Below are 12,737 nucleotides of genomic sequence, written 5' to 3'. Positions count from 1 at the left end.
ATAGCTTACTTTATAAAGTGGATCTCTTTAAGCCAAATTAAAAAGGAGATTTATAGCCACGCTTTCTTGCGCGCGACAATAACCGCCAGGCGTTACTTTTGATATCACTTTGGGTTGCCTGTGGAACGTTGGTAGTGAGGGAACTGGAAATGGTTGATTTCAATCAAAAAAGAGCTAGAGAACGAGAAAGGTATTCTTTTCATTTTTTCCCTGTTTTCTGACACAATCAAATGGATGCTTTACTTTACTACGATAGCTCTGGTTCAGATGACGAGGGAAGTAAGCTTAGATCAGTTCAAACTGAAGCGAAAGACAAAAAAGAACTTAAACAATCATCTAAGAATTTTGACAATATTCATGACAACAAGAACAAACTTTTGCCTGAAAAAAGCTGTGATCTCCAAAATGGACGGAAAAATATCACAAATCAAGGAGCTGTAGTGAGTTCTGGTTCAACAGAAACAGTAAAAGGATATTCACGATTAACTCAAGGGCAGTCTTACTTCGCTAAAGCAAGTGTTTTTTCGCTCAACACCAGCATCACTACGAGTAGTAGATGTAGTTATATATGTAAGGAAAAAAATGAAATCAAGGGAAAAGCATCTGATGCTGGGCCAATGAGGAAGAATCCAGAAGACAGGACTACAAGCTTGGGAGCAAGACCCAAACCATATATCTCTAAAAGAGAAAGAGAAAAACTCAAAGAGACAGTAGAGCCAGGGATTTCAAAATCACAAGTGGTTGCTTGTGATAATAATTTAGACAATACAGAAATGCAGAGAACCGAAAATGTGGATGGTTGTAATGTGAACAATAAGCCTCCTCGGAAAGTTTGGACTCAATTCATGGGTCATTCACAGTGTGTGAATCACATCAAATGGAACCCAAAGAAACAGAATTTGCTTGCTTCGGCATCAATGGACCAGACAGTAGCAATATGGGACACTAATAGAAGTGGAGTCTGTTTGAGCAGGCTCACATACCATGGGGGGGCTGTAAAAGATGTCAAATGGAGTGCCTGTGGGAGTCAGGTGCTTAGCTGTGGATATGATAAGCGTGCCAGGCTTGTGGACCTTGAAACTGGTACTAGTAATAACACTTTTAGGAATTTATTAAATTGCAACTTAAATTTCAATTATTGCAACTTATTGACATTCTTCTCTGACCATGAACACTCAAGTTTATTTTATTTTTTATTTGTTTAGATATAATTTTACTTTTTCTTTCATCATTTCATCTTCTTGAATAAAGCTTTTATAGACTTTCAATACATGTAACTCAAATTATATTGTGGTTTTTGATTCATAATCTGATTGGCTGACAAACTCGAATGTTGACAGTTACAGTAGAATGACAGTAATAATCACTGTACTTGATTATAATTTAACATTAAGTTTGCATTTAGTTTAGTTTCTAATAAATATTTTTCTATATCATTTATTCCTAAGGGAAACAGATCAATAGTTTTCAGCACCAGGGGTATGTGACTTGTGTGCAGTTCCACCCCACAGACCCTAACACATTCTTATCTGGTACATCAAGACATGGAATATTCTCTTGGGACATCAGAGATAATAAGGTTAGCTATAGACAATGCTGTGTTAGTCAGAGTAGGTGTCATATGCATGGTAAACACATGGTACTGACATACAGCACATACATAGTATGACATGACCTCACATATTACAGTGGTATGACATGACCTAACTTTGAAATGGCTTCCATTGTCTTCCAGTAATTAATCCAATTAACACATGGTTATGGTTACTGTAAGATATGGCATGGCTAAAGAAATCACCCCTCCCCCTCTGTCTCATCCCCCTTACCCCTCACCTATCTGTCCCCTCCACCTCCCCCTGTTGCCTCACCTGTTTGTCATGATCACTTCATCCCTCTGTCACCTCCCTCTATCCCCTCATCTCCTCTGTTCCCGTCCCCCCTCTGTTCTCTCCACCTGCCCCCACCTCTCTGTCTCCTCGCCCCTCTTTCTCCTCCCCTTATCTAATTATGAAAGACTTTATCTTATCTTATCTTACAGATAGTATCATCATATCAAGCATCGTTTGGCCAGGTTCAGGATGTAGCTTTCCTTCCTGATGGTGAGCAGTTTATCTCAGCTGCTGAAGTTCTTCGACGAAATGCAACCGACAAGGGTATTATGGTCTGGGACTTTAAGACTACAGCAATTATGTCTAATCAAATATACCAGGTAAGGGTCCATATTCCAGGAACATAATGTTTGGGGGTAATAATGGTCTATAAGAGTAAATGGTTTGAACCCAGATGTTGAAGTTTGTCGTGAAATGTGATCGTCTGGGTGAGTGTAGTCTTGAGAAAGACTGTTGTTGCTGGTGACTGATGTAATGGTTATTTTAGGATGGATGTGTGTAATTCCAGAAAATGCCTGTATCCTACCATACACAGGGGGCAGGAAATTTTCAAGGAGTGGAGAGTTCTAGGAAGGTCAATATACCAGTAATATATAATTTATGTAGTATATGAAAATATATACTGCTTTCTCTTAATAATGACGTTTCAGTTGCCTTCATGATGAAGGGAACTGAAAAAGGTGAATCTGCGGTATATAGCAGTTAAAGTTTTATTTTTTATTTCTCAAGTAAGGAACCTCAGGGAGTGGGGTTGGGGTATTTTCTTGAAACCAGCATAAGATAGGAGACATGATTATTTATTCCTTTTTTAGGAAGCATTTACCTGTACTTGTCTTCGTGTTCATCCCAGTGGATCGTACTTTGTTGCACAGTCTAATGGTAACTACATGGCAATATTTTCAACAAAGAGACCTTACAAGCTCAACAAGTATAAAAGATATGAGGGCCATCAGGTAAGAAACTGCTATAGTATACATATACTAAAAGAAGGGTTTGAATTTCCCACCTTTTTTTTTCATTTTCTCTACCATTATTTGTGGGTGGTGTAGTGGTTTACCACTCTTCTCTCACCGCTGTGGTTTAGTTTTTAGCCCTGCCTCAGACTGGATCATATGTGGGTTGAGTTTGTTTGATGTGTTGTTCTCTCCCTTGCCACGAGGTTTTTTGTCTAGGTTCTCTAGTGTACCTCCCTCTGTAAAAATCACCATGTGAGTTGAGTATTGTATGTTGTGATAGAATGTAGTGGTAGTGCGTGTGGAGTGAAGTTCATGGAAGAGTTACACATGAGTAGTGATGATTGTAAAATATGTTTTTTGTTATTAGCTATGTAAACTAGTGCATAAATGGAATGGTCTGGACTTCGGTTGGCTGGATTCTATGGACCGTAGAGTTTTTTTACACCAAATTTGCAGCTTTTTTTCTATGGTTTTTATTTTATTATCCATAACTATTGATTCTATTCCGACATTTTGCAAGCAAAAGATGCCAAAAAAATTTGGTTTTATCTTTTGGACTGTGGATGCGAAGCCGGTCAGAAGCAAAGGTTTTTCAAAGGACTGTATACATGATGTGTCTATAGGTGAATTGGTGGATCAGTACAGATTTTTACGACTAATTTTTCTATATTAAAATGCTATTGAGATAAATTGGATGTTACTTGGATGTGGCTGGAATGGATTGGTTGTGACTGAAATGGAGTGAGTGGGCCTCAGTCAGTGACTGGATCTTGAATCACAAAAAAAATACTTTTGAATTTTTACCTTTTGAAAGGCCATGGATGTTCCTAATGAATATTAAAAACATGCCCAACTTCTAAAACTTGTTTTTCTCTTCTAGAAGCCCGAATTTTGAGTGTTTTTTAATTTCGGAAAAACCGGAACCGTACATAGATGGAATGGACTGGACTTTGGTTGGCTGGATCGTACGGAACATAGACGTGTTTTTTTTTACGCCGAATTTGCAGCTTTTATCCTGTGATTTTTATTCTTTTATTAATAACTAGTGATTCTATTCCGAATTTCTGTGGGGGGAAAAACATGGAAATTTTTTTTTAATCTTTTGGATTGTGGTACTGGTTGAGGTTCATGTGAAGTTGTTCAGCGGCAAAGTTTTTTCAAAGGACTGTATACATCATGTGTCTATAGCTGACTCTGTGGATCATTACAGATTTTTATGACTAATTTTCCTATATGAAAATGCTATTGAGATAAATGATGTTACTTGGATGTGACTGGAATGAATTGGTTGTGACTGAAATGGATTGCAAGTGAGTGGGCCTCAGTCAGTGAATGGATCTTGAATCACAAAAAATAATTTTTGAATTTTTACCTTTTGAAAGGCTATGGATGTTCTTAATGTACAGTCAATTCAAAAAACGTTGTTGTCAACCGGCTCAAGCCTACGCGACTGGACCGAAAGGAATATGGGTAAAAATCACTGAAGCAGTTAAATATTCGTTCTGAATTAATTGTTCCCGCTAGTAATAAGATAATAATGGCAAGAAACAATCCATCAAATGCATGTCTTTGGGTTTAGGGAAAGGAAAACAAAGTAGTTATGATTCAGTTCACAATTTCGAAAATATGAAGGCATTAAAAAAAAGTCTCCTTCAACACTTCCCGCTCGCCTATGAAGGTTCGTGCTGTTAACCAGGCATAACTAGTCAGATAAAATTATGGAGTCAAATCGGCTTTAATGATTGCTACCCAGAGTTCCTTTCGGTCCAGTTGCGTAGGCTTGAGCTGGTCGACGACAACATTTTTTGAATTGACTGTATATGAAAAACATGCCCAACTTCTAAAACTTGTTTTTCTCTTCTAAATGCCCAAAATTTAAGTGTTTTTTAATTTTGGAAAACAGGAACCGTACATAGATGGAATGGACTAGACTTCAGTTGGCTGGATTCATTCATTCAGACATTGCTCTCTAGACTCTAGCAGCAGAATCCCATCCATTCCATTTTTTTCCATCTTATTTCATTTTCATTTTTTCTCAGGTTGCAGCATATTCTATTGGGTGTGACTTCAGTCCAGACGGAACATTGGCCATCTCCGGGTCTGCCGATGGTAAAATGTATATCTACAACAGCCATACATCTCGTAACATTTCATCTCTGTCTGCTCACCCATCAGTATGTATTGATGTTACTTACCACCCCTCCTTACCATCAACTGTTGCAAGTTGTACTCTGGATGGACAAATTGTAATTTGGGTCTAAATCATCTAAACTGAGTTTCTGGTAATTACAGGATAGAATTCTATCTATCACGGATTTTCTCTCTATTGCGCAGTAATAAAAATAATGCCCCTACCTTATTCTGTGTCAGCATAGCAAGAGAGAGACTTCCTCCCCCACTTCTATTTTTTCCTCTACTTTCCTCCCTCAAATATCCCCCACCCCTCCCCCATCCCCCCATCATCCTTGGGAATAATATAATATTAAAATATAATTATAACATCTTGAAAATTTATTTTATTGTTTTTCTAAATCACAATTTTGCAATTGTATAATTTGTTTTAATTACAGCTCCATCCTAAAACATCTATTTGATCGGAAATATATATATTTTAAATTCTTGTTAATTTTGTATATATATATATATAATTTATATAAAATATTATATAAAATATAGATTTGTAAAATATATGTACATACGTTTTTGATGTTATTGGTTGTATAAAACTTTGTAGCATAAATGAGGAGTATTAATGCACCCGCAATTCATATCAGAGAATAAAAACATGCAAAATCATCAAAAAATAAATTTCCATTAAAAGTCTTTTCTACTGTCTCTGTTATCTGGTTTGTAAAGAGTTTAATAGCCTTAACTAGATGTTTTCAAATGTACAATTTAGATTCAAGAATGACATTTTCAATTCTGATGGAAACCATTTTGTATGATTTCATCTTCAGACATTGAAAAGGTGACCGATTTACTGCGTCTCTGAGCAAATGGCTGCTTACGTAAGGAACTTCTCACTGTTGCATTATCATTACTGTCAACTGCTGACATAGATCGAGATTTTTCAGTTTTTTCACTCGTGTCTTTCAGTTTTAACTCTTCTTGCAACTTGCCCTTGAGCTCTGAGGGGAACTGTGATCAAGAATACTCACTTTAAAAACTAAAACTTGGCTATTCACAAAGTACCCAATTTATATGCCCCAGGGGGAAAACTTAAATAAAATTATAGACTTGAATTGATTAGGCGCGCACCCAGCGAAACGTTCACTTACCGAGTCGAGCTTCTTGGAGATGAAATTCCTGTCCAGTGATTGGTTACATTTAAGAAGCTGAACAACCAGTGCGCAATCTTTTCTGCTTTTAACCTGTCGTCAAGACAACCAATCATGAAAGATTTATTCAATTATTTGTCTTAAGGGTTTGTTAGGAGCATGGTTACAACATGGGAAACTGTTGAGAAGGGAGGAGAACCCGGTGAAAAACCTTCGAAGCACTGAGAGAGAGAAAAATAACTCAAATTACATGATGGCGGGTGAGGGGTGGCTGTAGTGAATAATAATAATAATGAGGTTCTTACATAGCGCATTTGAAATATCTAAATGCGCTTCACATTCATAACCAGTAGAGGACTTTATGGGCTGCGTATGAAGGCGCTAATGGCAGCCGTGAAGCTTACAATAGTGCACCCCACTTGCCTCTAACTTTGAAGTAAGAAAACTGGAGAACCCAGAGAAAAGCCCTCAACTTATGACCTTAGTCGCAAAGAGGCAGCACATAAGCGAACACTACAATTGCCCCAAATCTTTCCCAGAATAAATGACTTCTTACTATAAAATTAATGACAAGCTCAAAGGAACAAAAAATACCGTTTCTTTTTCCATTGTGTTCATTTTTTCTGTAGCGTCGATAAGTCGTTCAGTCATCGCCATCAAAGCTTCGTCAAACCTTGATCTTTCAGTTTGTAGTTCATCAGCCTGTGTAGATACAAATTGCACTTGAAATCACACTACTCGGAAAGATGGCGCAAAGCAGTTCGCTTACATGGCACGGTAACCGTATGGAAATGTCGGCATCCATCTGTTCAATCACAACGCAAGAATCTTGCTCATCCAATAAATAAACAGGGGTGTAGCCAGGATGGAGGGAGGCCCAAATTTAAAGATCTGCAGTGATGGTACCATCTCTTAGCATTTTCATTGAATGAGCAATGATCCAATGCGCTGTGATTGGTTCAAAGGAAGGGGTCAATTACATACCGTGACCGTGCTGTGCTGTAAGTACTCCATGGTACGTTAGTATAGGGGTTTTAGCATTTAGGATCTTGGTAGACAAGCCAAGGCGAAACTTCTAAAATTAGAACAGCGCCCGCTTCTGTTGACGAATAACTGTGACGAAATGCAAAGGCGCCACCCTAAAACTCCCCTTACCATTTTCAGAACTTGACTTTCGAGTTCTTGGTTTTGTCTGACTGTCTGATCATAACTTTCCTTTAACCTGGAAAAATACAAGATCAAAAATATTTGCTAATAGATGATCCAGAGGAGTCTTCGAAAGGTACTTGTGCATCCCTACCTCATCTCCAAGAACGTAACATTTTGATGCTTGATGCCAAGCCTTTCCCCAACCCTCGCCTCAGTAGTACAAACGTCGGCACGTGTACGTGACGCGCAAGGTTAGTTTTGTTTTTGCGGTCAGCTCCCAAATCAAAATTCTTAATATGCTTTTGATGTTCCCACTTCGGATGGTTCATAATAGTCCTTGCCTTTAAGACTAGAATGACTGTTCCAAAGACAAAAATATATGCGCGCGCAAATCTAGGTGCCAAACATTCCTTTTTCGCTTGGATTTTCTATAGTGTCCGAGTGAGGCTGAGCCGAGGTAGGGAGATTTTTATTTATTTATTTTTTTTTTTTTTTTTTGCGCTTTTTCAGACAAACGCCTATTTTTAAATTTTGACGAAATTACCGTTTATTTTGCTCCAAATAAGACTCGAAATTCTCTTGGATCCTCAAGTGCTCTGCTTCCTTCTCAAGATTTGATTCTCTGAGCTTTAATTCCAATTCTTGTGTTCGTCGTTCGCTTTCGTTCAACTTTTTACAGAGTTTTACTATTTCCTCTCTGAGGGAAATACATTCCGAACTAAAACCAGTAAAAGAATAAATATTTTAATTATAAGCTGTTAGGAAAGATGCTTTCTTTACTCCTTTATATTTGCAGCAACTCGTCTAACATGCAGCAACTCGTTTCTCATTTGCAGCTACTCTTTTCGTATTTGCAGCAACTTGTTTTACATGCAGCAACTCGTCTAACATGCAGCAACTCGTTTAACATGCAGCAACTCGTCTAACATGCAGCAAGTCGTTTAACATGCAGCAACTCGTTTCTCATTTGCAGCTACTCTTTTCGTATTTACAGCAACTTGTTTTACATGCAGCAACTCGTTTCTTCTTTGCAGCAACTCGTCTAAAATTCAGCAACTCTTTTCTTATTTGCAGCTACTCGTACTTCTAACTTGATGCATGTCCCTTTTTATGGGCTACCGTAGTGACCCCACCCCTCCCCTCTACGGTAAACGAACTTACCTTGCGTTACATTTTGAACATGTACATCCGCATTCCTAAAACCCATAGGAAGTCAATGAATTAGCTGAAAGGTGGTTTTTTTTTTCCTTTTTTTTTTGTTGAAGGAAATCATTTGTAGATAACAGGGGAAAAAGTTGGTTTATAGATCAGTAAAAGTCTCAGTGCTTTGCGCATCACTGCCGCTACAAATACCAAGGAATACAATCTTTGGTCTTTCAAATTTATGGGTTATCTTCTATTGTTATATAATTTACCGCTGTACATAATATGAGTAAGCTTGAGCCGGTCAGATACCGCGCGCTGCATAATACGCCAAGCAACTGGAACCGTTAGGTCTAAGGAATGGCGCGCGCATTGTAGCGCGCGGTATCTGACGCGGGTTCCAGATAAGTGCCCCCCTCTGCCCCCTGTGATCAAACTGTGCCAATGATGTTTAAAAGCATGAATACCAGAGATTCTTTCTCTTAGTTAGTTTTCTCTTGTAGATATGTACAGTAACTCCGGAGTCAATTCTGAGCCCAATGCTAATGCTACGCCCACTTGTTATAAGCTACAGAATTATATTTCTTCGGACACTCGAAGTTGGTCTACGAGTTCATGGTTTTCCTAAACAAATTGAAATAGAATGAGAGGAATAAAAGTCACTCTCTAGAATCACTGTTAAATCCTTATCGCGATTCAATATTAAATTCTCTTGATCACAGCCTTGTGCAAGCGCTGGACCTCTGCCAAAACAGAAGTGACGAAAGATCCGATCTAAGGGTTTGCACGGGCTGAAGACCTACATCCAACATCAGAGCATGACGATCATACTATTGCGATGCCAAGTTTGGCAGTAGGCGGAAAGGATTAACGACCTTAATCCATATTTAATAGATCGGTTCAGAGATCGGTCCTAACCTCAAGGCTCATATCATTCCACCTTTTCCTTAATACTAGTGCTATTTATAAACATAATGGTCAAAAAACATGAACTATCTTCCTAACATGCTGCAGGAAAAACTGTCTTATTATCTAAGAAAAAGTCCCAAAAAAATAATTGTTCTTCAGTAAGAGTTGCTTTTTCTTTAAATCACGAAATAGTGCGAGCCTTTTTGCGAGTTCTTCAAAGTGATGCTAACCTAAAAATATACTTTGATTGACATTCATAGGGTTTGTTTCCAAAGAGCGAAATTCTTCTCATGCTACAGCACCATAAATTCTTCCCTTGCCATCTACATAAAAATCACTTAGATTCCTATCCTTTGCTCTTTTTGTCTTGTTCTGTTCACTGCTGCAATCTAAATCACCTTGTAACAGATTCACTGGTATTAAGTGAATTCAAATCGTTCTCCTACTACTAAAGCAATTGACGGAATACATGTCAAAGGTCAATTACATAAAGGATGATTTGCAAGAACACGTTTGTGGGCTAAAGACTGAAAACCACGACGAGTGTTTTGGTTTTTATTGAGGAAAAGTGTACCACTTGTGTACGGTAAGAATTAAGAGTTTTGAAGATAAAAGATGAAATATTTAAAGCAAAATGAGTAAATAAAATTATCATTTCTTGTTATCCTCAAATGAATTCAATAATTGTTAGTTTGAGTAAGTCTTATACGTGATCTCATTTTCCTTTTTCCCTTGGTTTGGGATGTGCAGATGTCTGTTATCATTGGAATGCGCTGACAATAATAGTTATTCTAAAATAGTGATCTCATTTTCCTTTTTCCTTTTTCCCTTGGTTTGGGATGTGCAGATGTCTGTTATCATTGGAATGCACTGACAATAATAGTTATTCTAAAATCTTAAGGCAAAATAAAGAAATAATACACAAGGGAATTAAATATAATAAGAAAATAACAATTCCAAGTCATCAAAACATGGCTAAACAAAAATACATGATTCAATTTACTAAAATTCACAGAGATTCCTTACCATGCATTGCTCTGCCATTATGAAGTTTCCAGTTGTAATGTGTTGAAACTGAATACGGTTCCAGTTACAGAAAAATTGATTGGTAAATCTTTTTCTTTGATGCTGCTTGGATATGATTTGTTCCTGGCTAAAAAAAACAAAAATAGAAAAATATAAAACTAAGCCCTGTTAACATTACACTGTGCACAAGGTGGGAGTCCATATATCAATCCACACCCGGGTTAATAATAGCATTATTTAACTGTGTAATATACTACTTTAATAGGTCAACGGAGAATCCTTTTTTTCTTCTTCTTCATAATGAAACTCAAACTAAGACAAAAACATGTCATTGTCTGCAGTCCCTGATTGTACACATCTGGGCAATCCCATTTAGCGCTTGAGCAACTGTGTATAATTTTCTAGTGAGTTAAAAGAAAAACTCAGTTTCATATTCAAAAAAATGCTCTTGCATGTCGTACATCTTTTATATTCTTTTCCCCTTCTTCCCATTCATTTCTTTTCCTTGACAACACATTTTCTGAAAATATACCAAAGCATCTGTATATCATTTATTTTGATATAAATAACTGCTCTTGTTGGTCACAGATCTTCTTCCCTCATTTCCCATTCCTCCCATTCATTTCCTTTCCTTTTCTTCCTTTCTTTCCCTTTCCTACTGACACATGTCCTGCTATCCAAAAAAAGTAATCTTCCGATTATCATGTCAGTAAGTGCCCGATGAACGGCAAGGATTGGGATCCCTGTGTTATCATGATGACACCAAATGACACTCAAAATATGTGACCTTTGATCGGCAAAAACATTACAAACCTATCGATTCCAGACAAATGCGAAACGAAGATTTCTTATTCATCAAACGCCGCTCTATGGCCTTTATAGCGAGCATGTGGCGAGTTACAGATCAAATCTTTATACCTATACTCATAATTCCTTTACATCCTAAATAGTGTGATATATATACATGTGTTCCTCAAAGCAGTCGAGCCTTCTAGCATTAAAGATATATTAATATTGGCTACAACGTTGACGGCTTGTAAAAACTAGCTTCCTTTACTTCCATCAGTCTTTCTCTACACATCGATTTTTTTTTTTCAGAATTCTTAAATGCTGTACTTTACATAAACAAATATCATAAATTTGGTTACATAATCATGCAATTAATATACTTTATCACACTAGCTGTCCATGCTTATTTACCTAATTCAAAACACGTGGATGAAACCCTTATTTCACCCATGTAAAGTAAGCCGGAGGTTTCAAGATTTTCGAAAGGTTTTGACAACCAATTGAGCAACAAAAACAAATTAATGCCGGGGATTAATGTTAGCCAAGAAGATTTACGGAATAGTTTAAAAATACTAATCTAAAAGTGACTTCAGAGGGGAATGAAGGAGTGAATTTCAGTTGTAGCCGTTTTAAAACCATGCTTGTAGAATTCAAAATGCTTTACTTACCTTTTAAAACTGTCTTTCGTGGACAACGACCTAGATTCAAACCGGGAAGATGATTTAGTGGTGCTATCTCTTCTCAAGGTGTTTGTATTTGATGCGTCACAATCACGGAATGCTCTCAAATTACATGAATCAAAACATAGTCTCCAGTCCTCTCGGGCAAAAGATTTACATCTGATTTTAAAAATTAAATTTATTTGATTTACCCAAAGAAACTCAGTAAAAAAAAACATCCGCGTAATATTGCATATATCAACAAAAGCGAATTTTTCTGTAATTTTTTGCAAGGATTTTAGTTTTAGTTTTAGAGACGAGGCAGGGTTGTCAGCGAACTTGACAGTGTACTTCAGACATGGGTAGCGACGTAAGCAAGAGATTTGAGCCGGAAGTTAAATCACGCGGTTCTCGCGAAAAGTAAATTCGATATTCATTTATCTGGCACTGAGAAATGCCGAGGTTAACCTTTTATAGATAGCCTGATACAGAAATAACTCGTTTCCACGCTTCGCGTATCAAGACGTCCTACAGGCGTTCACTGGGTTGCCTGTATCATGCAAAGAGGCCTCGTCGCAATGTTAGTCAAAAGATGTTTAAGACGATCTTCTCCCTTAAGGTGTTCTCTACGTGCAGGTTCTGCCTTTTTTTAGAACACAAAATAAACAGTTTTTGCGTTATGCATGTCACACTACTTGTGAATTTGAACTTGCGCCATGACGCAACAAGAATAGGAATAAATATAGGATTAAAAAAGAAAAAAAATATGTGGATAAAACGGAGATTCGAACCCACCAAAAGAAGGAAAAAAAACGACTCCACTTTGCCATACCCCCGAGACATCCGCAGAGCTGAGGCGGCGTATGGACTTCGGACCTGACGGCGATTAAATCCTTCTGCCCTTGGGTGTACGAATTACGCAAGAAAATGTTCTAGCCG

General features: G+C 37.5%; 2 protein-coding genes across 2 annotated transcripts; one reads left to right on the top strand and one right to left on the bottom strand.

The window, feature by feature from the left end:
• The first annotated feature begins 158 nt into the window (after positions 1 to 158).
• LOC116294353 (WD repeat-containing protein 25) lies at positions 159 to 5,438 on the top strand. Its single transcript, XM_031701936.2, has 5 exons — positions 159 to 1,083; positions 1,449 to 1,579; positions 2,039 to 2,209; positions 2,702 to 2,842; positions 4,885 to 5,438. The coding sequence occupies exons 1-5, from the start codon at positions 231 to 233 to the stop codon at positions 5,104 to 5,106; spliced, it is 1,518 nt and encodes a 505-aa protein (XP_031557796.1). The 5' UTR covers positions 159 to 230; the 3' UTR covers positions 5,107 to 5,438.
• A 142-nt stretch (positions 5,439 to 5,580) lies between these two features.
• On the bottom strand, positions 5,581 to 11,896 carry LOC148904952 (tight junction-associated protein 1-like). Its single transcript, XM_089024166.1, has 8 exons — positions 11,808 to 11,896; positions 10,351 to 10,477; positions 8,434 to 8,468; positions 7,817 to 7,990; positions 7,279 to 7,345; positions 6,718 to 6,825; positions 6,124 to 6,216; positions 5,581 to 5,983 (listed from the first exon to the last, which is right to left on the bottom strand). Exons 2-8 carry the CDS (start codon positions 10,366 to 10,368, stop codon positions 5,762 to 5,764), a joined length of 717 nt encoding a protein of 238 aa, XP_088880292.1. The 5' UTR covers positions 10,369 to 10,477; positions 11,808 to 11,896; the 3' UTR covers positions 5,581 to 5,761.
• Between the last annotated feature and the right edge of the window lie 841 nt (positions 11,897 to 12,737).

The sequence above is a fragment of the Actinia tenebrosa genome, unplaced genomic scaffold (genome assembly GCF_029948245.1).
Source record: "Actinia tenebrosa isolate PJP-AT-01 unplaced genomic scaffold, QUT_ActTen_1.0 PGA_scaffold8__29_contigs__length_14323225, whole genome shotgun sequence".
Taxonomy (NCBI): domain Eukaryota; kingdom Metazoa; phylum Cnidaria; class Anthozoa; order Actiniaria; family Actiniidae; genus Actinia; species Actinia tenebrosa.
The sequence above is the reverse complement of the archived record's forward strand: the minus strand, read 5'-3'. Positions and strand labels throughout refer to the sequence as shown.